A 23,175-nucleotide genomic window follows, 5' to 3' on the forward strand; every position below is an offset into this window, starting at 1 on the left:
CTTGCTTTCATGCTACAAACCTGTCCTGCTAACCTTTCTCTCTTCTCTGCCAGCATCCTTCCTTCACGTGCATGTACACTGTGCAGCGGCCTCCCGCTCGATCTACCCTTTCAGACATTCATCCCACGGTCTCTCGGCCAGGGTCCCTCACACGGTCACGAAAGCCACGCCTGTGCAGGCTCAGATCCCTGCTCAGATCTTTCCTCCGACCCTCGCAAGGCCAGCAGAAGTCGTTGATCTCACCGGTTTGAAGAGGAATGCTGCCGCAAGTCTCCGCAGCACTCGACCAGACTCGCCCTACGACTTGACCCTCTAGGGACCTACGATCGGAGTCGGGTTGCACGTTGCTGGCGCTCTGGCCTACTCAGGTGCCGTAGCGGACAGAGCTGGTTACCGGTTGAAGATGGTGTCTTACCAATACCAACCTATCCCCGTGGAGGCAATACCAAATATACCACTGGTATAATGTCAACTTACTAGCGAGTGCAACAACAGCGTCTGCTTGGCTCTTCATCGTCTCGGAAGTTGTCTGTCCGACTGGAATTCCAAGCACTGGTACTCTTCCTGCTCGCTGGAAGATCCAAAGGCCCCTTTCGTCGTGAAGAGTCAAGCTCACTGCTCAACTTCAAGAACATGGCATCGTCTGTGCCACGTTCGATCGATCTGTACTTCGATCAGGGCATGGTCGCATGGTGACGTTCCTCGTGCTCGAATCAACATGCTCGTCTATCTGACTTCCCGGCTTTGGTTTCAACGCTTGACTGAGACGATGCATACTCGTGAACGATCGACATAACATGATTACGACCCTCTCACATCAACGCCCTCCCCCCATCAACCGGCAACTCAATCCCCGTGATAAACCCCGCCTCCTCACTCGCCAACCAAGCCGCCGCATTCCCCACATCCTCCGGTCGACAAATCCTCCCCAACGGAATCCCCTTCGTCACCACCGCCCGTCCCTCCGCCGAGTCCATACCTCCCAACACCGGAACCACCATCCCCGTATCCGCCAACACTGGACAAATCGCATTACACCGAACGTTGAAAGGAGCAAGTTCGGCCGCGAGACCTTTCGTGATGGCGGATACGGCGCCTTTGGAGCCGGCGTACCAGACGAGATTGGGGCGAGGGCGAGGCGCGGAGATGGAGGAGATGTTGATGAAGACGCCGGAGTGCTGGGCGGTGAAGATGGGGCGGGCGGCAGCGAGGGAGTGGTAGAGGGGTGTGATGTTGGTGGTCATTATGCGGTCGTATTCGGATTGGGGGACTTTGTGCGATGGCTACATATCATCGTCATCAGCAGCAGCAGCAGCAGCAATGCCTCGTCTTCATCCGCGCACAACGAACAATGCGGCAGACTTACAGCACTAGTATGCACCACCCCAGCATTATTCACCACCACATCCAATCCTCCAAACGTCTCCACCGCCATCTTTACTGCGGCAAGCCAGTGCGCTTCATTCGTGACGTCGCCGACATACAGCGCTACGCTGTCTTTGGGCAGGGAAGTCGCGACGCGTTCGCCAGCGGCGGCGTCGATCTCGAAAATCACGACGCGAGCGCCTTCGATCACGAATTTGCGGACGATGCCTTCGCCTAGACCCATGCCGCCGCCGGTTATGAGGGCGACTTTGGGGTGGAGGCGGCCGGATTGGGGGAGGGAGAAGGAGGACATTGTTGGTGGGGGGGGAGGGAGAGGGTGTCTCTTTTTTTTTTGGAGAGGACAGTTTTGAGGGGTAGAGGAACAGTAGAGACGGGGTCGTAGAGACGATGAATAGAGTGGAAAGCAATTCACACTCACACTGTGCCGATATTTTTGTTGATGATGAGGGGCTCGTTGTTACTTACTCCGCCTCTGCTGTCGTCTCAGCTGAGGTTACTTGAATAAGGGAGAGCTTCGAGGAGGAGAAGCTCTCCACCGGGACGTCGTCGACCCCGCAGCCAATGCCTGGCTCCTTCTTTCCGTACCTCTCGAGTTTGCATGAGCTCATGGTGATGAACCTGGAAAGTATGATGGACATCGACACAGCGACTGTCCACCGGTGTCCATCTATATTGCAGTGCTGGACGGGCACGCCGCACGATCGAGTCGATGGAAGCTGCAGAAGTGGAGACTGGTGGCCAAACCTCCTTCCTATTCCAGGCAGCGGACGACTCCGCACCAGCGAAATTAGCTGGGTTGGTTTCAGAGCTCTAAGACTAGATCGTCCATTGTGCTACCTCTTACCGTGTGGATTGCCGCTTTTCAGGTGAGGTGAGGTCGACTTGCCTGTACATAGCCAAGTATTCAAGGCCCAAAAAGTTGGTCGTAAGATGGATGACTCCTGCAAAGGGGCAGGGTTGGCAGGGATAGTTCTATGGACATGCTGTGATGGGACTTTCTTGGTGACGACTGGAACTATATGTAGATCATATGCCGGCCACCATGTTCCGGAGCCGGGTTCAGCCTCATCCGGTTCTGCGACTTGAGTCTATGTCCTTTTATGCGACTCATATCGACCATCGACCATCTCCTCGACATTCCAACCATCAGCCAGCATCGACGCCAATAGTAACACCATCAAACTTCGCCTTGTACCTGAATCCCTACATCTATAGTGCGACCGACCAACTTTAAACATCAGCTCTCCTCCCCCCCTCGACCGGAGATTGGAGATTACCTCATTACAGCAGCAACAACCGCTGGGCTTGCTCGAACTCAGACTCCGCCCACCTGCGTCTTCCCACTCTCACACCACCAACCCGACACACAATCGCGATCAGGACGTCTCTCTCTCTCACCCTCACTACTGCCGCGACCCGTCTCCCGCGCCCCGACGACCACCTTTCCCTCTCCCGACTCCGAATCCCCACGTCCCTGGTGCGCGTTGCCAGTACCAGTACCAGTACCTCGACTCGACGACCAGACTTCGCACCTCAACGACGTCCACATACACATTCATTCGCACGACGCGCACAACAATCTTTTTACGAAGTTCGACCATCATGCCGGCGCTTTGTGGTGGTAGCAAGACGGTGCAGCGGAAATTGGTGTTGCTGTAGGTGGAATATACCCTCTCTCTCCGCAGGTCTCGGGATGCGCCTGGCCGAGACATTGGTCGGGTTTCGCAAGAACGGAGAAACACAAGACACTTGCATTCGCATGGACAACACAGCTGACACCTCATTCTTTTGACGATGTAGTGGTGACGGAGCCTGCGGCAAGACCTCCCTGCTCAACGTCTTCACGCGCGGATACTTTCCGACTGTATAGTGAGTCTCGCTCAACAAGACCTCCCTCCGCGCAAAGCGAGCCAGCAAGACTGACACATATCCTCCTCCCTCACACAGCGAACCCACCGTCTTCGAAAACTACGTCCACGACATCTTCATCGACAACGTCCACGTCGAACTCTCCCTCTGGGACACGGCGGGCCAAGAAGAATTCGACCGTCTCCGCTCCCTCTCCTACGATGACACGCACGCCATCATGCTGTGTTTCAGCGTCGACTCGCCCGACAGCTTGGAGAACGTGGAGTCCAAGTGGGTGGGCGAAATAGCGGAGAATTGTCCGGATGTGAGACTCGTGTTGGTCGCGCTGAAGTGTGACTTGAGGGAGGTGGGGAAAGACGATGACGAGGGTGGAGCGGAAGGAGGGGTGAAGAGGGAGTGTATTGATTATAAGCAGGGGCTGGCGGTTGCGGAGAAGATTAAGGCGTTGAGGTATCTTGGTAAGTTGGACTACTACCTTGGAAGACTGTGGATAACTGTGGAGGGTTCGGAGAGGAATTATTGCTGACATTTGTGGGATGCGACAGAATGCTCAGCGATGAAGAACCGCGGCGTCAACGAAGCGTTTACAGAAGCCGCGCGCGTGGCACTACAGGTCAAAAACGTCAAGGGCGACAAGTCGGCGGAGGGATGCTGCAATATCATGTAAAGACGGCCGACGCATTGAGGTCCACGACGGAGGAGGCTCGCGATGAAGAAGGAGGCAGACGAGGAAAATTGCAGACGAGGAAAGATGCAGACGAGGAAAGATGTGGCCACGATGAAGGAGGAAGACTGAAAGCAGGAGGAGACAACGACCACGACAACGTGAAGAGCGGGACGACTGAATATCACAGTCGTTCATGCGTAGACCGGACAGAGAAAGAGAGGTAGGGAGAGAGAGCGAAGAGTGGGAGAGCGATGCGATGTCCAAACCGACGACTGCGTGCGATATGCCTTTGATCCTTGTGAGATTTTTGTTTTGATTTCCCAGCGAAGCGAGCGACATGCGGTCGGGAAAGGGAGGTGGATGACCACGAAAGAATACATGAAGTGGGGGGTTCTTTTTTTATGGGAGGAGAGAATGGGAGGGAAGGAGGGAGGGACTGGCGATCGGCTGCGCTGCATATACCCCCGTGAGACTACACTGTACTTGACGCAACGATGAGCTTTCATTTCTACTGCTTTTTCGAGTGGTATCTATCATCCGCTCACGTTGTGTGTGTGGGGGAAGGGAGAAGGGCAGGAAGGAGATTTGCTCGACATCGCTTGCATCGCTTGACGGGTATCTCGAACGAAAAAGGTGCGCTGACTCCCTCCGGACAGGTCCAAAGTCGCCCTGCGCATCTTTTTTTTTTTGTCCCCAACTCTCGCTTGTTGCAGCTGTGGCCGCTGCTACAACCTTTTTGCAGGGTCGAATCCAACGAGTTGTACTTGGTGGGTGGGTAGGAATGTTTGCTTTCACGGATTTGACAAGCGAGACGAGAACAGGAGAGAGACGGACGCGCAACACGCCACTAACCCTAACCCTAAGGTAACTAGACACGGGTATCTAGAGCATGGCATGGCATGGCAGGGAAATCGGGAACGGTCTCTGCAAGTTCCATCCCAGAGGTACTACCTCCTACAACGGTGACGACGGGTTTTCTCGTCATTCAAAATTCAAATCTCGCTTCATCAGGCTCGGTGTGCGGTGCACTCCTCATTCTCTCTCCCATCTCGAACACATCACAACAACACATCTGGTTCCATCTAGAGGAAACGAGAGTCTCTCCACACCTGCGGAGGACGCAGGAGTGGCCGCAGCTGACGAGGCGTTTGGAGCGTACAGCCCGTCTGTGCCGACGCTCTCAAGGCGAGGGCTCTCGCCAGCTGGATGGAGGGGCAGTATCTTGTGAGTTGAGGTGGAGGTCTCCTCTCTTCCTGGCGAGTGAGAAGGGACACTGTGAGGAAGAGGAAGAGGTGTGGAACGACTGTTGCTGGTCGATTGAGCCGGGGGTAGGTAGAGGTGCGAATGGTTTGTGCTTTGTCTTCTTTTGTGGTGCGTTGAGTTGATTGGAGAGCTGGTGTGACTTCGCTGTTATCTTTGGTGAATTAGGTGATGGAACGTCGATGAAGTTTTTTGATTGGCTGGGTTGATTTCTCGACAGGTGAGAGGAAGAATCTTTGACAGAGGGCAAGTGAGCTTTCGTGTAGCTGCGTAGACGTCTTAAGCAACTCTGTCGACCATGGGATGGAAGTATGACAGAGAACGCTCAGCTATATAGGCACAAGACCAGTGCCTTGAGCTTTTATTGCGACTCCACTCCTGTATCATTGTGTCTGACGACTGCCACAGGCACCAATGCGATCAAGAGAAACCGCTTCAATGCACTGCCAACACCGCGCTAGCTCCCAAGATCTGGATTTCCCAAATGACATCCCATTCGGGCCCACCTTTCCCCCTTTGCTCAGCTCCTTTCCCTCCATCCCTCCCATCCTTTCCACCCTCTACCGTTCACTGTCCACCCTCACCGCCTTTCTCCGCCGCCTCTAAGAACGTCCCTCAATCCCTTCGCTACCTTCCCTCCACTTCCCGCTGCACTAATCCCACTCCAAGTCCCTCCCCGGACATTACTCATCACCGCTTCCTCCAACGCGCTACGCGTCACGCCTGCGTCTTCCAGGTCGGAAAAAGAACTGCCGATAGAGGTGGGGGAGTGGTATTCTGCTTCGGTTGGGGTTTTGCTGGGTGTGTTGGGTTGTCGTTGGGTTTGAGAGGGTGGGGGTGGGATGGACTTTGTTTTGGGAGCCGTAACTGTGGGGTTGGATGGGCGGGGTGGCAGGACGGAGGATGTCGGAGGAGAGGGTGAGGATTCGGAGTATGCTGGTTGGGGGTTCTTGAAGCGCGAGGTGTTGGCGATCTGTGGTTTTGATGAAGATGCTGTGGCGGTCGCGGAACCTGATGCGTCCGAAGACGTAGTTCCTGCCGCCACGTTGGCTTTTCGTAGGGTAGCTGCCGAGCCGTCTTTTGCGGTTGATCCTTCAGTGGACTGGGCGAATGTGGTTGAGGCAAAGGGAAGGTACCCGCCTCCGCTTGAGTAGTCATCATCGTCGCCGTCGCCGTCTGAGCCGAGGGTAGTAGCGAGAGCGGATTGTTTGATCTTCTTCGTACTCGCCGACATCAATGGTCGACGAAATGCAGGACTGCGCCGCGAGATCGCTTCTTCTGATTCAGAGGATGAGGAAACGGCGCCTTCATGATCCAGAGCATCTTGTTTCTGGAGCTCGTCATCATGAGTAGTGGCAAGAACAGGCCGGCGGCCAGAACTGCTGGAGCCGCGGAAGTTGCGTGATGCGTGGGCGGAGACTTTGCTCTGCGTGACGGTGCCGCCGGAGGGTGTACGTGAGAATGGCGGTGGTGCAGCTGAAGCGAGAGTCCGAATTGATGAGTCTGCGCCATCGCCACCGACTCCACTTGCGAGCGGTGTAATAATTGAGGCTGCGACTTTCGAGTCTGGTGGCAGATGTAATCGATCAGCTTTTGAACAAGGCGGCAAAACGGAGACGGTAAAATTTTGAGAAACAAAACCACAAGAGACATCTTGACCGCACAGACTCATCTCGCGCACAGAGGAAAGGAATCGGAGAAATCAACCCTTACCTCCCGCCCTCCCTCCACTCTCACCCCTCTCCATTTTCTCCCCACCCATCTTCGGCACAATCCTCCTCATCCTCTCCATATGCCGCTCACTCAACCAAGCCGCCTGCATCAACAAAAACTCCAACTCGACGTCAAATTCCTTCGCCAATCGTTCCCAATCCAGCCCCTCTTTGCCTGCATTACCGCCGGAAGTCGAGATGAGCTTCCATAATTGACGGTCGCGAGAGGCGGACCATGTGGAAGCTGGTGGTTCGGTGAAGTGCGCGCGGGGAAAGGGAAGGCGGATGAAGACTGTGTAGTGGAGTTGGGAGGAGGATTGGGGAGGATGTGATGTTGATGGGGAGGGTTGACGTTTTGTTGGAGATGGTGCAGATTTTGATGAGGGGAGTTGGGATGATGATGGGGACATGGTGTGGTGGGTTCTGGCTTTTTGCGGTGGTGGATGTCGAGGTGAAGTTGATGAGTTGGAGTTGAAGTTCGAGCTGGGTAAATGGAAGCTGCGATGACTGTCCCACGTGACGAGATCTTGGATTGTCCGAAATACGTGGGCAGAAGGGCGGTCAGATGTGACCTTGTTGGAAGAGGATGTGAAGAACTTGGAGGCACAAAGGAATGTCTGGCAGTTGTTTGTTGATGATCAGATCGAAAGTTCGATCTGCTGCCAGCTCACATGCTTCGCCAAGCACATCGAAGTGAACTTGAAGTGAACAGACTGGTGCTCCATGCAGAGCAAAATGAGCGAATCAGACATTACTATTGTGATAACGATGGAAATAACGATCGGTATGCCCTGCTGAAGTGTGTCTCGAGCATCCAAGTCTGCCATCATTTCCACATACTTACCTCCATTCCCGCTCGAACTGCAACTCTCCAAGCCATTGGGGACCACCTCGTGTGATGCTTTTCACAGGAGAGCGGAGAGACATATTGCCGACAAGAACTCAGGAGCAACGTTCCTATTGCCCAACTCTCCTACATCCTGCGCAACTTTCACCCTACATGTTTCGCTCGGTCGACTTGGATGGTGCAGTTTGAGCGGAAGCACGGAGGTACCTTATACAATTCTCCTGCGAGTGTGGCTGCGCTCTCCTTTCCGGCAAGGTTCGAGCCTGAAGACGACTCCTTCTCCGGTAGAACCACCCACAGATCAAACCATCCGAGTGCTGTCCTCGCTACCGTGGAATCTTGCCGCCATATTCTAGGCACCAGAATCTTCTCTCCTTGTCATTTTCGATCGCAACCTCCACTTCTACCTACTCAGACATCAACACCACAAATCGCCAACCATCAAGCCGCCCCCAACGATAACACCAACGAGCTCATCCACCATTTTCTCGACCATGCTCTCCCGTCTCAAAACAATCCTCACCAGCAGCACCCCAGCCAAACACGCCTCAGTAGCTCTGCTCATCGCATCACCTCCCTCACCCGGAAAGCCAAGCATGGGCCTCGACATCCTCCACATAGTGCCCGAGACTGGCACCCGCGAGCCCCCCGGATGCGGAATCTACGCAGAAGACGCCTTTCGGCGCTGCAGAGTCGTCGAGACCAAGCGCGAGCATCTGGGATCAATCACCTTCGCCGAAGGCCTCGGCGATAGCTCCTATTTCTTCTTCCAGGAGCTCGCCGACACTGCACGCGAGATGCTGCAGAAAGAGGCAAGCGAAGGGGTGAAAGGCACTTTGAAGCGGGCACCAGTCCCGGTCGACCTGTTGGAGCGAGTCTTGCGCACGGTGGCGATGGATGGCATGTTTGAACGGAATGCACGAAAGCCGTCTCCAGAAGTGGTGTCTGTGACATATCCCATATTTGTGGTTCACGTTGAGCGTCCAAGAGCAGGAGAACTCTTCACGATCAAGGAACGGCAAAGGTTTCTTAGTACCTTTGGCTGAGCGGCGACCTGGCTTGTCGGGATCAGTTCTATGATCGAGGTTCGTCAAAGCCTCCGCATTCGATTTGGCCAGAGAAGGAGACATGATGTGGGAAAGGACTGACTGACTCGATGTCTTGCTTCCGGAGAGCCTTTACAAGCAGCAGTGGCCAGGTGGAATTTCAAGGTGATCGGCACAGCTGTGAGAGAATCAATGATGAATATCAGAAATGAAGACCCACCCTCGTTGATGATGGACGGATGCAATGTTTGGTAAGAAAATCGCTTTCTGTCTTTTGTCTGATCTTGTCCCTCAAGCACAGTCGATTCGCTTGCTACGGAGAGAAAGAGAAAAGAGGCCAGGTCCGATCGATTCCACAGCATTCAATCAGCCGCGCGATTCGTCCATCTCATAACAACCCGCCGCGAAAAGCCATTTCCACACCGTGTCCACATAATAGCGCCAAAACCCATGCTCGAATGCTCTAGATGGTGGTCTCGTATGCGATCGGTGCCACGTTCTCCGGCTTGTTGTCCTTGGCAGAGACAGTTCGTGCCTCTCTTGGCTGGGCAGGCAGTCTCTTGAGGTAGACGCGCTCGCCAGTCTCCTTTGCGGTGCGCTTCGCAGCGGCGTTGGTCTTGACACGGGCAAGGAACTCGTCTCGGGATCGGGAGTGGCGGACGTGCTCGACACGGACGTTGATGCGCTTCTCGATGTAGCGGTTGCCGACCTGGCGGTAGAGGATGACACCGACGGCGGATTTTGTGACGTTGTAGACGACACCAGTCTTTCCGTGGTAGACCTTGTATGGCTGTGGTGGGTGTTAGTGAGAGGACAATGTCGCAGCGCTTCGCCGTATGGTGGGTTTGCGCTGGTTCTTCGAGATGTCCACATACCATGCCCTTCTGCACGGCACCGTTGGCAACGACATCAACGATATCGCCGACCTTGTATTGCTTGAGGTAGGTCGACAGAGCGATCATACCCTTCTTCTTGAAGTCGCGAGAGAAGGCTGTCCCACAGCGTTAGCCAATTGTCCTTCCATGTCCAATTCCTTTCTCCTTCTTCCAATCTTCCACATTTTTCCCTTCCACTTAATTCCCAGCAAATTCCCTCCCAATGAAGACTAACCATAGCGAGTGCCAGCGCGGAGACCTGCAGCGTGACCCATTGTGACGGTGGAAGATTTCTCGGTGGCTGCAAGAAGTGCTGTCAGTCGTTGGATCGAGGTTCGGAAGGCGTGATTCGGTGCGTACGTCGGTGAGAAAAGTTTTCTGTGTCTTGTCAGCAGGTTTGTCGATGCGCAGAGCTGTGTATGCGTCACTCACATTCGTTGCGCAACTCGTGCTTTGGCAAAGTTTGAAGTTCTGCAGTCCGCTTGGTGTGGGCAATTCGGGCGGGCCTTGGCATGTGTGGCCATTCAGCTTCCAGAAGGAAGTCGCGACGGATGGTGCCGTTGATTGCTGCCTGAGGCCACAACCATCTCTCAGTTTTCCTGTACCTCCATTGCACGTTCTGCTACCGTCTGCTCACGACTCGATATGTCTACATCACCATCTCAGATGCCGCGGTGTGACTTGTCTGGTTACCGGGACGGCTATCTGGCATGTTTGCTCACTCACATGAACGGAGTCGCATCTGCGAGATTGACTCTTCTGCTTCTATGGCCATATACACGACCACAATGCACGACAGCGTCCGCATCAGTCCGACCAAGTTACGAGGAGTCTCGGAGCCGTAAGTGCTTGATTCCAGATTACGGCCAGAGATCTTCGATAGTCATGATCTGCTGTCACCATGGAAATCCCATGTGATCTTTCCTCCCATCCTACCATCAATATCATCTTCATTCATGCACGCTAGAGCGAGATCAGCCACCGTCCGCCAACGTCAGTCCGACCACAAGCAGTCATTCAATGCGTCACAGGCCCTCCAACTCTTCCTCCCAGGATGAAGCTTCCGAGAAACACGCCTCCGAGGACAGCCATGAAGTATCCCACGTTCATCGTCATTACCGCCAGCATGCTGCATCACACATCAGTCTTCACACTTGCAATCGGGAGGAGTAGAACCACACTCACAGCAAGTAGCTGACACCAGCCAACACCACATCGAGACACGCCCTCGCCGCAGCCTCATTGACCCTCCACGGCCGCCTTTGCCCTGCTGTCGGTGGCGCCGCAACATCTTCCTTCACATTCGTCGGCATCCGTCGCAGCGCATCCACGTTCTGTTTGCCAGCCGATCGATCCCAGAGATATTCAAAGCTGCACCTCAACGCGATGAGTCCTCGCATGACGACCGCGAGAACGATGAGAAAGATGCACGTTCCGGCGTATTGTCCTGTGGACGTAGGTGTCCAGGCATTCGAGTATAGTGGTGTCCCGGTCGAGGTGAAGAAGACCATCATCATTTCTGACATGGACATCATCATTCCGGAGTGCATGGTGCCGTTGGTCATAGAGTTCGTTGAGGAAGCGGTCGATGTGGCCATGCTGTCCATTGACATGGTTGAAGTGGCCATGTTCATTCCGCTCATGTCCATTTTCGCGACGTCTCTGTGTCGAATCCGGTGGTGTATTGTATGCCGAGTATCGTAACAGCGAGGCGGAAGGTGAAAGGAAAGGAGAGATGTCAACTTGTCAGATCAAGCTCACCTCCCATCCACGACCAGGTCAATTTCAACGCAACCAGGGTCCCACGTCACATCGGACAATGCGGGATGTCGACGAACATGTCGGCCATGTGGTGGCAGCGGTGTGGTGTGCAGTTCACACAATGCTCCTCTCCAATGCCATTGGTCGCGCGGGATGAGAAGTCGCTCAAACTTGCTCAATCTGATGCGGGATGAGCGTCGAACTTGGGGCCGAGAACAACTTCACCTCCCAAAACTGCTCAAACCCGTGCCGTGCCACGCGGGATCCGCAACGCCTTCCATTCTTGCTCAAAAATGCTGCAGTCACGATTGGCAGTTGGTCATCAAGATGCGGTTCTTTTCTGGTAGGAAGACTTCTACTATCATCTGTTCTTCAACATGATCCGAAGCCTTCTTTCTTCGTTCAGACAAGCTGCTAATCAACCAGAGAAGACGGCACGATCGGGGGAAAACGTGCAGAAGTGAAGACGACTCGCCAGTAATCGACACAAAGGCGCAATAGCACGGTATCGCAACGTCCCTGGGACACAAAAATTACCAAATATGGACGAAATGATGCACATGGGCACTCCGTGGCTGGACAAGCCATACAGCGAGACATACCGGATGTATGAATGTTCACTCAACGACACGGAGCTTTGCACATATCAAGAGGGATACTGGAGATTCTGGTACGATGTCTCGCTGTGAGAGGATCATTCAACGTCTAACATTTCCCTCGCAGGTACGAAGCCGACCATCGATATGCGTTGCCTACGGTGGCATTCTTTCTTACTGCCATTATCTTGTTCTCCATCGGCTATCTCGCCGACAGCTTCACATCGCAATCGATCCGTCGATCAAATAGCGTTCGTAAGCTCGTCGCTTTAAACCGATTCCTCAGCTACAAGACCTACCGCATCAACGGTCTAAATTGGAACTCCGCACCACTCGGCATCCTCGCGCTCGGAGCTGTCGGATTCATCTACTTCACCACCATGACACTGGCACCGAAGCCGTACTACTGGCCCAGCATCGCAAAGTTTGGGAACTCTCCGCCCATCGCTACGAGATCTGGCTGGCTATCTCTTGGCTGTCTGCCCTTCGTCTTCGCAACTGCGGGCAAGAGTAACTTGATCACTCTCGTGACAGGTGTAAGCCATGAGAGGTTGCAGGTCTTCCATCGGTGGATCTCATACGCTTTCTTCGTCACGGCGTTGATCCATACGTTCCCATTTATCGTATATAACGTCTCGCAGGGCACAATGGTGGAGAGCTGGAACACTTCCGTGTTCTACTGGACGGGAACAGTGGCACTTATCGCGCAGGCTTGGTTGACCTTTGCCTCGCTGGGTCCCTTGCGGTAAGGCAATTTGCAATCGCGGCAATGAATACGACGCTGTACTAACCCAATCACCACAGATCCTTGAGCTACGAATGGTTCAAATTCTCCCATTTTGTCGCGGCCCTAGTCTTCACCCTCTTCCTCTTCTTCCACTGCGACCACACACTCTCCTCATGGGACTACTTCATCGCCACCGGCGTGCTCTTCTCCCTCTCCTGGCTTCACCGCCAAACCCGTCTCTATTTCGAGCACGGCCTCAACCACAAAGCCAACATCAGCCTCCTACCCAACGGCTTCGTGTGCGTCCGCGTACCCACGACTTCGACTTGGGGTATCGGCCAGCACTTCTTCGTGCGCTTCATGGGATTGGGAGTCCACGCTTCAACCAATCATCCCTTCACGGCGTGCTCGCTCCCCGCACCAGCTGCAGGGCGTTCTGAAGCACAGTCGGAGCTCGTCTTCTACATTCGTCCTCGAGGCGGCACGACTGCTCGACTAGCACATTATGCTGAGCAGCACCCTAACATACCCATGCGCGTGATGCTGGACGGACCATACGGCGGCATCGACATCCAGAAGATCCTTCACTTCAACCACCAGCTCATCATCGCCGGTGGTTCAGCTGCAGGCTGGATCCTCCCCCTACTCAGCGCGTTCCTGCTCAGACAAGAACCAACCACAGACAAACCCGGACAAACCGCCTTGAACCACGCGCAAATGCGCATAATCCTAGCAACCCGCGACGTCGAGACGCGAGACTGGTTCAAAGAATCCGTCTCCGAGCTCCTCGCCGAACATGGACTGGAGAAGATCCCACCCGGCCTCGCCATCGAGCTATACTACACCGGGTCCTCTTCCCCTTTCCTCTCACAATCCCAACAACCTCATCTTATCCCCGAGAAAACCCCCGCCGCCCAGTCCACCATCCTCTCCCGCTCTTCCTCCGACCCTTCATCCTGCTCATCAACCACATCTGCCTCCAAGATAGAACAGCACTTCACTCACCGCCCGGACCTCCCCGCTCTGGTCAGCACGGAAGTTGCAGCGTCGTCGAATGCACTTGGGGTTTTCGTTTGTGGACCATTGAGTATGCAGAATGATGTGGCGAATGCTGTGGCCGGGGAGCAAGTTGAGGTTTTGAAGGGTGGGAGTGATGGTGGGGGGAAGGATGTGTATTTGCATGTTGAGCATTTTTCTTGGGCTTGAGGGGGAATGGGCAGAACGTTTAATAGCGACAAAAAGATTTAGTATGAGACATGAACAAAAAGTCTCCTTGCTCAGATTTGACGACAATGATAGCGTAGATGTGGTGAAGCAAGATCGCTTGTACAGGAGTAAAAAGAGCAACGCTACCGTCAGCATGAAGGTTTGAGTGCACGCACGATCGTCAAACTATGATTAATGAACAACTTCCATTTCATGTTCGAGCCCGCCGAATCAATGCACATACTCATCACAATCTCGCTCTCAATCAACATCCATCCCGCCCCTCCGATCCTGCAACCTCCTCCCCAAATCCACACCCTCCGCGTCCTTTCTCACACTTCCAATAAACCTCGCCTTCTCCGACCTCTTCCGATCATCCTCCTCTCTCTGTTTCGCTTCCCTTGCATCCAACTCCGCCAGTCGCGCTTTACGGTCCGTCTCCAGACTATCAGCGTTGGACTGCATCGCCGCCAGCTTTTTCGCGCGCTCGGCTTCCTCATCTGCGCTGGAGTTCTTCTTGTCTTCCGGGGGAGAGCGGTAAGGTTTGCTGTTCCTTGGTGGGCCTCCATATGAAGGCGAAGGTCGACGTCGGGTCTCCTGTCGATGGCTAGGGTCGGAGCGGCGCTCTGGACGATAGGGAGATCGAGATCGTGAGCGGGAGTCAGAGCGTCGGGGACTCGGGTAGGATCTGCGGCGGTCTTTGCGGTCGTCTGAGTCCCGTCGGCGGGGAGGTGAGCGGGATCTGGAAGCGCTGCGGTCTCGTTTGGATCGTGAACGGGAGTCGCTGCGGTCCCTCCTTCGATATGATTTCGAGCGGCGGTCGTCTCTGTCGTGATCGCGGTCTCGATCGTCTCGTCGACGAGAATGTGGTGACCTTGATCTCGAGCGTGAACGGCTGCGGGATGATGATCTGTGTCTGTGTCTGTGCGAGCGGTGGCGATGAGATCGTCCTTCGTCGTCGTGGCCGTCTGTGTGTCGTCTGCGCTTGCTTCGGTGACCATCTTCATCGTCGCGATGTCTGTGTCGGTGTCGTCTGCGGCTCTTGTCCTTGTCCTTGTCCTTGTCGTCCTCGATCTCTTTCCCAGCGGCGAGCAGCAATTGCTTCCTCCTGACTGGGTCGTTCATCATCGCCTCATATGCAGCCTGCTCCTGCTTCTTGATCGCCAGCATCGGATCGCTCGCAACCTTTGCAGCCGTATCTCTCAAAGAGTTCGCGTTCTGGTTCAGCGCCATGAATCCTTCTTCCGGCGCATCTTTCTTCAACGCTTCGCTCTCATTCCTCTTGACAAGCCCATCCAGCCTCCGCTTTCCCAGCAAGTAGCCCTCCATCTCCTCCGTCACGCCTCCCACACCTGGTCCTCCAGAGCCGGGACCGTTGTACATCCAGTCCACCCGATCAGTCCTCTTCTTTCCTCCAGCGGCTTCCTGCAGCCTCTCGAGTTCCTGAATTGCACGCTCCTCCGCTCGCTCCTTCAGCACCTGATCGGTTTTCTTGCGCTCCTCGAGTGCTTTCAGTTCTTCGTTGTACACCCGCTTCTGGTTGGTCATCAAGGCCGGATGCCATGACTTCTTCAAGTTGAGATCTCCTCCCATGATTGCGGTGTTGTGAGGGTGTGAGATGGTCTTGAGTGGTGAAGAAGAAGGAGTGGTCGCAAGAAGGAAGAGTGACTTTTGGCGGCGACGCTCGGACCCAGCTGAACGCGGGGATGGCCTTGGAGGCATCAGCATCAGCTTCGAAGCTCAATCGACCAACATTCAAACACCATCGACCTCATCTCCTTGACGCCTCATCACCGGCGCATTCGATCCGATCATCGCACCCGATTCTCGGTACATCGCACTCTCTCCAGACCCATCATCGAACACCGCAACCATGAGTGATGACGACGATTTCATGCAGGCCTCTGACGAGGAGAAGTATGCCCTCCGAGCTTTCACATGAACGCCACAAATTCTAACACTCTCCGTTCAGCTACGATTTCGAGTACGAAGACGACGACGATGCGGATCAAGGCGGTGATGTCGATGTGGAGAACAAATACTACAATGCCAAACAACTCAAGGCAGACAGTCCGGAGGAGGCGATTGATGAGTTCTTGGGAGTGCCAGCGTTGGAAGAGGAGAAAGGAGACTGGGGATTCAAGGGATTGAAGCAGGCCATCAAGCTCGAGTTCAAGCTGGGTCGATATGAGAAGGTCAGTGGGGAGAGCAGGGAGGAGGTCCCAGGACAAACGACTGACTGCAGCACAGGCCGTCGAACACTACACAGAGCTTCTCACATACGTCAAATCCGCCGTCACGCGAAACTACTCGGAGAAGTCGATCAACAACATGCTGGACTTCATCGAGAAGAACGCCGAGGATGAGGCCGCGAATCGCTGCATGGAACAATTCTACTCTCAAACGCTCGACTCCTTCCAAGCCACCAACAACGAGCGATTATGGCTCTCCACCAACACCAAGCTTGCCCGGTTATGGCTTGCCCAGAAAGACTACGAGCGGTTGACAGGAAAGGTTCGCGAGCTACACAAGGCATGCCAGCGCGAGGATGGCAGCGATGATCCGAGCAAGGGCACATACTCGATGGAGGCGTACGCCTTGGAGATCCAGATGTATGCGGAGACGAGGAATAACAAGAGGTTGAAGGTATGGACAGCAAAGAAATGGATGAAACAGGAATGTGACTGACATCTCCACAGGGACTCTATCAACGCGCCCTCAAAGTTAGGTCGGCGGTGCCTCATCCCAAGATCATGGGAATCATCCGCGAGTGTGGTGGCAAGATGCACATGAGCGAAGGTAAGACATGTACACGGCAAGAGATACCCGACACGGCACTGACACCACGTCCCAGAGAATTGGAAGAGCGCACAGAGCGACTTCTTCGAATCATTTCGCAACTACGACGAGGCTGGATCGTTACAACGCATTCAAGTGTTGAAGTACCTCGTGCTTACGACCATGCTCATGGGGTCCGACATCAACCCATTCGACTCACAAGAAACCAAGCCATACAAAAATGACCCGCGCATCGCCGCCATGACAGAGCTCGTCGACGCGTACCAACGAGACGACATCCACCAATATGAGACAGTCCTCCAGAAGAACAAGGACCTCCTTGCCGATCCCTTCATCGCAGAAAACATTGACGAAGTGACGCGCAACATGCGCACAAAGGCGGTCGTCAAACTCGTAGCACCCTACACCCGCTTCCGGCTCGACTTCATAGCCAAGCGGCTAAAGATCTCCATCCCGGAAGTCCAGGACATCGTCGGGTTCCTCATCATGGACGACAAACTGCATGGCAAGATCAACCAGGAAGCCGGGACGGTCGAGATCGAGAGCCGCGGCGATCTGGAACGCATGCACGCCGTGGCGAATTGGACGACGGCGATTCGTTCGCTGGCGTCCTTTGTGCTCAACGACTCCGAAGGCTTCAGATCCGACGACGCCGGCGGTGCGGGCGCCATGCCGGCTCTACCTTCTGGCCCAGGCCCGAATCTCTTCGACGGCATGATGGCGCCTGGACGCGCGGGCGGGAAGCGCAAGGCGAACCGAGGGGCGGGGAAGTGACGCGCATGAAATGAAATATATGATACCACGAAGGAGGAAAGAGCACCTCCAATAGATGCCGGAACAGCCCGAGGAGAGAGTTGAACAGCATCTGCACGCGGGTGGGCGTTCTCGGACGTCGACAGGATCACCGTCGCAATGGACGACCAATTGACCAACCAGTCATGCCAGTTATCCAATAGCGCGCTCTTCTTCCACGGCCGAGAGAGAAGTCTATGATCTGTTACCGTCGCACCGGGCTGCCGTATCCATTTGCGCAAGGTGTGTGGTTGTTCTCCTACGCACGCAGGGCCCACAGACCGGACTTCTTCGGCTTGACACCCGCTTCCAACGGTGTGTTACACAAAGCCATCACTCCGCAGCTGCAGCTCGCATGATGCGTCCCGACGGACTGGACACACTTCTCGCTCTGTTGCATTTCGTTAGGCGCAATGCATGTGTAGCGTTTGAATAGCGGGGAAAAGCAAAATGTGAAAGAGAGACGAGTGCGTGCTAGGCATTTATGAATTACGACTTCTTTTCGATGAATAGCTACGAGGTTTGACAATCCCTGTTCAGAGGAATGCATGCGCCACTGTTCTTGGTCCACTTTTTGTCTCGTCTATCTGCAGGACGACCGGCAGGACGGACATCCTGGCGTGGCATCCACCCGCCTGCTTGGTGAGTTCCCGATGGTTCGGTCTGAGATGCGCTATATGCGAATGTGATGGATCGGATTTTTTCGTTTCTCTGGAGGTGCGATTACTGGATTTAGGTGAGTATTGGTTGGTACTGTGGGTCGTGGTGATGTAAAGATAGAAGGATAGCTTGAAGAAATGGATCAGTAACGTAGGCAATATAGCAAGATGGCAACAAGGAGGACGAGTAGTGTTACCATGCGAGGATAGGTGAATGAGTGTACAGATAAGTCTACAGAACATGTGCAGATAATTGAGAAGAATGGTTGTATAGATGTACAGACGACACAGCAGGACCGTTCAGATAGCTGTACAGATATCCTGTCTTGATTGTTTCAACGCCATGGCTATACAGGACACGATCTTTACTCTCCCCCCCACGACTTCACTCTATCCCAACGCCGACTCTCCCCGACGTAATCTCCAGCAATCTAATCTATTCCACGTCTACGCAGCCTTCCTCATCAATCCTGACGTGAAGAAGATCTTCCGCCCGCTCCAAACCCGCGGGTCCACACTTCTCCCCTTCCCATGCCGTGACATGTCTTACGCACCACACTCGCCGCCCATCCACTCGGTGCCAACCGTCCCATCTGCACTTCTCCCTCCGCAACATTGCAACGTTCGCACTCTCTCGGCCAGCTCCTGATTGGCAACCATCCAGACATCCCTGCCGGAAGTCAGCATGAGATCTCGAGGAAGCACAAGGAAACGCCATCTCACCTCTCGTGCATCGGAGTGGCGTTTGAGGCTTGCTGGGGTGGTTTCCGTTTTCTTGGCTCTGCTCGGGAGTACGATTGGCGAGATGGCAACGGTGGTGGTTTCGTTAGTGCTTGTTAGGTCGCCGATGCGTCGGGTCGAGGGTGTTGCGAAGTGCTGTGGTGACTAGAGTACTCTATCGGAGTATATGGCAGATTGGAGGTAATTCGAGTGATGCGACTGATTAATCTCGAGACCGGGCATAAATTGTGTGCTATCGCTTCGCTACCGATATTCGAGGACTGGACGAATTGATTGATTAGCCACCGAGTCTTCGACTGGCGTGCTCGATCGAGCAACCAGATCTCTCGAGTCCCCGACACCCGGCAATGGGGAGTACCATTCGTTTCCCGCGCATCTCGTGAGGCGTGTAGGACGAACATGGCCTCTGCGCTGAACACCAAACCCAGCGTGATCGCATCCATCCCAACCCAACCCATCTCCCCGGGAGGAGAAGAGAGAGTACTCCCTGCGAACAGCCTCAAGTTCCCGCTCTAGATTGAAAATGACTGGGTCCATGAACTCCACTCGGTGTCCTCTCCTTGGCTGCTCGTCGGAGCTGTGGAGCATTGCAAGGTGGGAGGTTTCTGGTTCCTGGCATGATTTCCATGTCGCACCTGCCTGTGCTCGGTGGCGGCTGTACGGAATAGCTGAGATGTGGGTTAGACGGATGGAAGTGGATCGTGTGTCGTGTCCGTGTCGTATGTCTGGGATGGAGAATGCCGTCGGGATGGAGGGAGGCGTGACTGCGTGAGTCGGCGAGCTTCTTGGTCTGGTGGTGCTGGGATGTTGTCGGGTAATATAATATAAGGTGCAGCGTGAAGTATCGTTCGTCCCATTGTACCCTTTTTGATGAACCGGACTCTTGGGTTCTTCCTGCTTGCCATACTTCGCTACCACACATCCACACACGCATTGAAGGGAGTCTGTTACTTGCAATCGTTGCTGCACACCCCTACCAGCTCCTTTCTTTCGCACACACCCTGGTCGGAAATCTGAGGTTACTCGACAGCAAGGAGCCACAGACGTTTTGTTTCGTGTCTCCCGCGCAGCGCAGTCCGACCCTCCGAAGCGAGCCAGGACGCTGGGTGGAGATCACACTCTCGCTCTCTCTCTCGCAGTCCCATCCGCTGATACCCACACATCCCGTGCGATTTCCTAGACCGCAACACAAACTCCTTCCGATCGTCGGCTTACCTACTTGTTACCCTTCTTTGCGACTCTGCCGGTCCCTTCTCCATCCTTTGAAGATCGACTCGTTACCGTCTCTACTGCTCGCTCGCTCGCTCGCACACCATTCGATTTGTCGACTCTCCGTCCGTCTCGGGCCAGTGCATGCATGCGTGCGTCGTGTCGGGTGAAGCGTGGATATCCTGAAAGAAGCGCACGCACGATAACGGGTCGAGCATAGGCATCCCTCCATTCCAGTGTCGCAACCCGGGTTCCCCAAGACGACCGTCGACAACATCGGCTCAGTCCAGTCCAGCAACATCAGCATATCGACATCGACAGCGACGGACACGAACACGAACACGGTGCAGTTCCGGACCGAGTTTTTGGTCGAATTGATTGCGTGGTGTGGAAGAGAAGGACCAGGAGCAGCAACGTTGCCCCGCTTCGCTGCTTTAGCTCGACACCAAGCTCGCATCTCATGATGGACCGGCGGCAATCCTCCGTCCTTAGCGATTCGACTTCTTCTTCTTCTTATTACCATCACCCGGCGCAATATCATGATTCCGTTGCGTCGTTGGCGTATCGACCGCTGCATTCGCCCTTGCAGCAGCTTCTCCATCATCCCGACCATCAGCTGCAGAGGAGTCTCCTCCACCAACAACATCAGCCAAGCCACGTCTTCCTTCACCGACAACACCATCCGGCCGTCACTGGCACGACCGATCAGCAGCAAACATCATCTGCATTAGCATATCAGCAACAAGGTCTGCAGCATTTGCACTCGCCTTTTCATCATCAGCCGTCCGACTTTCGCCAGGACTTTTCGTCGTACACGCATCAGCCTTCGCCGACCTCCACGAATTCCCATCGCAATCGCATCATGTCGTCGTATGATGAAGCACCCGTGCCGGCACTCAGCGAGGAGGAATTGGCAGAGCTGCAAAAGGCCAGCGCGTCGTTTGAGCCGGAAGTGAAGGTATGTTTGCGTGTAATCTTACCACGTCTTCACCGCATCTTACCACTTCTTGGACATACTCTCGCGGCGCAAGTCAGCGAGATGTAAAGTGTGTTCGAAATCACCTGGTGTTGCCGTGAAGGTCGAGAGAATGATGAAGTTCGCGCGCTGATCGTCTTCTACAGGGCCCGCTAGTCAGCCATCGCCAATCTACCACTGCCATCACCACGGAATATGCATCTGCAGATCCAGTCTATCAAGCAAAGACTGCTGTAAGTTGGATGTGATGCGGTATAACTGGCATCATGCGACTGACATGCTTCCAGCTTCTGCCTCAAAAGTTCTCGCACTATCGAACGGTCCGTGGAGATGGAGCATGCGGATGGAGAGGTACAATCTCTTGGAGGGATACTGATGAAACCAACTGACCCTCTCTCCCAGCGGTGGCATTCGGCTACTTCGAGACTCTCATCCACCATGGCGACAGTAACCGATTCGCCGTCGAGCAAGCACGTCTCACCTCCATGAACAACATCATGGTCCAGGCCGGATACAATCCTATGCTGTTCGAGGACTTCTTCGATGAGACCATTGACTTGCTTCGCCAAATCGGAGACGCAGTGAGCAAAGGCCTCGATGCGAGCGAGATCTTGATTGAGAAATTCAATGATGCTCATTTGCAGATGTACATCATCACTCATCTGAGGGTGAGTAGTATCGTGTTCGCCATTCGAGGTCTTCTCCCGCTGACATTATCTTTCACAGACTCTCACCGCAGCATGGATGAAGACTCGCGAGGACGAATATGCTCCGTGGCTCATAGGGAACACTGTGACGCAATACTGCGACTCGCAAGTTCTGCCAACCTACGCCGAGATTGATAACATCGGCTTGAGCGCTCTCAAGGACGTGCTTCTGTCCCCAGCGGACATCAGTCTGGAGGTCATGTACCTGGACCGTAGCGAAGGTAGCGAAGTCACCATGCATCGGTTCGACCCCGCAAATGGTGCCTTGCCCATCGGCAGTGTGAGACTGCTTTACAGGCCGTAAGTCTTCTGGCTCCTCACTGTACGCACATCAGTACTGACCTGTACACAGCGGCCATTACGATATCCTCTACAAACCAGAAGATCTCCCACCACCCTCACCTCAACAACAGCCGATCGCAACATACCTGCAATACGGCAGTCAAACTCATCAAGAGCCGGTGTACGATCTCGGCGTTCCCGACTTCCTCACCATGATCCCGGGCATCTCTTACGCCAACACCTCGCATTGGGGCGGTATGCCGCCAGGCTACGGTGAATTACCTGCCGCTTCCAACTTCTTCACCAACGGTCCACCCCAGACTTGCGCCGGCCAGTCAATCCCAACACCGTCCATACCCACGCCGCAGCCGCAGCAGATCCACCCTCAGCCTGGCTACGCCGCGACCCCGACGCCAACGCAACTGGTTCCACCACCGACTCAGCTGACTCACGATCTACCCATCCGCAACAATTCGCACACCACGCTGGCACACTCCGACTTCCAGCATCAGCTGGGTGGTGGACCAGGAGGACCATTTCGACCGAGTTTCTGGCAGTTCGAGCCGGAATTCATGCAAGCTTCGTCGTGTGTGCCGTATCAGACGGCGATCTTTCGGAAGTGAGTACTTTGTGCGAATGATGCTTGAGATTGGCCGACTGACATGCATGACAGCTCCCACTTCAACACCGCCCACTTTCTGAACCCCGACTTTCAACCCGAACAGTGGGATCCCGAAGACGAATATGCGACATCTGCGAGCAGCGGGAAGTCTTCGCGAAGCAAATCCGGCGGATGATCTGGACTTTTCCGAGACAGCGAGCTTGTGCATGTTCAGTCCGAACAGCGCCGAAATGAAGTCCACTCCGCCATGCCAGCGCCAGAAGCTGGTTCGGACGTGGAAGCACTCATCTCCGCTCTCTGCGATCAACACCATCACTACCATCACACGATTATTCATCGACGAAACTGTCAGCATCTCTACCAACCAACAACGACGACGACCCACGACCAAAGACTTATTCACCTCAGGGTACCTTATTGCGAGAAATGCGCAGAA

At 54.5% G+C, this 23,175-nt stretch overlaps 11 protein-coding genes across 11 annotated transcripts; 6 read left to right on the forward strand and 5 right to left on the reverse strand.

The window, feature by feature from the left end:
- Nucleotides 1–812: 812 nt before the first annotated feature.
- MYCGRDRAFT_97474 (uncharacterized protein) lies at nt 813–1,678 on the reverse strand (the record flags this gene model as incomplete). Its single annotated transcript, XM_003847660.1, has 2 exons — nt 813–1,283; nt 1,367–1,678. 2 exons carry the CDS (start codon nt 1,676–1,678, stop codon nt 813–815), a joined length of 783 nt encoding a protein of 260 aa, XP_003847708.1.
- Nucleotides 1,679–2,611: 933 nt separating this feature from the next.
- On the forward strand, nt 2,612–3,874 carry MgRho3 (ras small GTPase; the record flags this gene model as incomplete). Its single annotated transcript, XM_003847590.1, has 4 exons — nt 2,612–3,041; nt 3,187–3,255; nt 3,334–3,713; nt 3,801–3,874. Coding segments are annotated over 4 exons (576 nt in total), but the record flags the coding sequence as incomplete, so codon positions are not given.
- A 1,888-nt stretch (nt 3,875–5,762) lies between these two features.
- On the reverse strand, nt 5,763–7,458 carry MYCGRDRAFT_111700 (uncharacterized protein; the record flags this gene model as incomplete). The annotated part of the gene is made up of 2 exons (XM_003847659.1): nt 5,763–6,748; nt 6,896–7,458. The coding sequence occupies 2 exons, from the start codon at nt 7,302–7,304 to the stop codon at nt 5,763–5,765; spliced, it is 1,395 nt and encodes a 464-aa protein (XP_003847707.1).
- Nucleotides 7,459–8,235: 777 nt separating this feature from the next.
- MYCGRDRAFT_97477 (uncharacterized protein) lies at nt 8,236–8,787 on the forward strand (the record flags this gene model as incomplete). Its single annotated transcript, XM_003847591.1, has 1 exon — nt 8,236–8,787. The coding sequence occupies one exon, from the start codon at nt 8,236–8,238 to the stop codon at nt 8,785–8,787; it is 552 nt and encodes a 183-aa protein (XP_003847639.1).
- A 202-nt stretch (nt 8,788–8,989) lies between these two features.
- MYCGRDRAFT_106548 (60S ribosomal protein L21) lies at nt 8,990–10,062 on the reverse strand (the record flags this gene model as incomplete). Its single annotated transcript, XM_003847658.1, has 4 exons — nt 8,990–9,577; nt 9,663–9,778; nt 9,898–9,963; nt 10,030–10,062. 3 exons carry the CDS (start codon nt 9,935–9,937, stop codon nt 9,251–9,253), a joined length of 483 nt encoding a protein of 160 aa, XP_003847706.1.
- Nucleotides 10,063–10,679: 617 nt separating this feature from the next.
- On the reverse strand, nt 10,680–11,179 carry MYCGRDRAFT_50970 (uncharacterized protein; the record flags this gene model as incomplete). Its single annotated transcript, XM_003847657.1, has 2 exons — nt 10,680–10,791; nt 10,848–11,179. The coding sequence occupies 2 exons, from the start codon at nt 11,177–11,179 to the stop codon at nt 10,680–10,682; spliced, it is 444 nt and encodes a 147-aa protein (XP_003847705.1).
- A 640-nt stretch (nt 11,180–11,819) lies between these two features.
- On the forward strand, nt 11,820–13,952 carry MYCGRDRAFT_77972 (putative FRE ferric reductase-like transmembrane component; the record flags this gene model as incomplete). Its single annotated transcript, XM_003847592.1, has 3 exons — nt 11,820–12,093; nt 12,147–12,764; nt 12,824–13,952. The coding sequence occupies 3 exons, from the start codon at nt 11,966–11,968 to the stop codon at nt 13,950–13,952; spliced, it is 1,875 nt and encodes a 624-aa protein (XP_003847640.1).
- A 261-nt stretch (nt 13,953–14,213) lies between these two features.
- MYCGRDRAFT_77975 (uncharacterized protein) lies at nt 14,214–15,563 on the reverse strand (the record flags this gene model as incomplete). Its single annotated transcript, XM_003847656.1, has 3 exons — nt 14,214–14,452; nt 14,585–14,776; nt 14,813–15,563. 3 exons carry the CDS (start codon nt 15,543–15,545, stop codon nt 14,214–14,216), a joined length of 1,164 nt encoding a protein of 387 aa, XP_003847704.1.
- Nucleotides 15,564–15,729: 166 nt separating this feature from the next.
- Nucleotides 15,730–17,525, forward strand: MYCGRDRAFT_111705 (CSN2 COP9 signalosome complex; the record flags this gene model as incomplete). Its single annotated transcript, XM_003847593.1, has 5 exons — nt 15,730–15,869; nt 15,925–16,147; nt 16,203–16,598; nt 16,652–16,751; nt 16,807–17,525. The coding sequence occupies 5 exons, from the start codon at nt 15,826–15,828 to the stop codon at nt 17,523–17,525; spliced, it is 1,482 nt and encodes a 493-aa protein (XP_003847641.1).
- Nucleotides 17,526–18,545: 1,020 nt separating this feature from the next.
- MYCGRDRAFT_97483 (uncharacterized protein) lies at nt 18,546–18,851 on the forward strand (the record flags this gene model as incomplete). Its single annotated transcript, XM_003847594.1, has 1 exon — nt 18,546–18,851. The coding sequence occupies one exon, from the start codon at nt 18,546–18,548 to the stop codon at nt 18,849–18,851; it is 306 nt and encodes a 101-aa protein (XP_003847642.1).
- Nucleotides 18,852–21,014: 2,163 nt separating this feature from the next.
- On the forward strand, nt 21,015–22,740 carry MYCGRDRAFT_51491 (uncharacterized protein; the record flags this gene model as incomplete). The annotated part of the gene is made up of 7 exons (XM_003847595.1): nt 21,015–21,110; nt 21,275–21,361; nt 21,416–21,479; nt 21,531–21,796; nt 21,855–22,135; nt 22,188–22,390; nt 22,646–22,740. The coding sequence occupies 7 exons, from the start codon at nt 21,015–21,017 to the stop codon at nt 22,738–22,740; spliced, it is 1,092 nt and encodes a 363-aa protein (XP_003847643.1).
- Nucleotides 22,741–23,175: the final 435 nt, after the last annotated feature.

This window comes from Zymoseptoria tritici, chromosome 13 (genome assembly GCF_000219625.1).
Source record: "Zymoseptoria tritici IPO323 chromosome 13, whole genome shotgun sequence".
NCBI lineage: Eukaryota > Fungi > Ascomycota > Dothideomycetes > Mycosphaerellales > Mycosphaerellaceae > Zymoseptoria > Zymoseptoria tritici.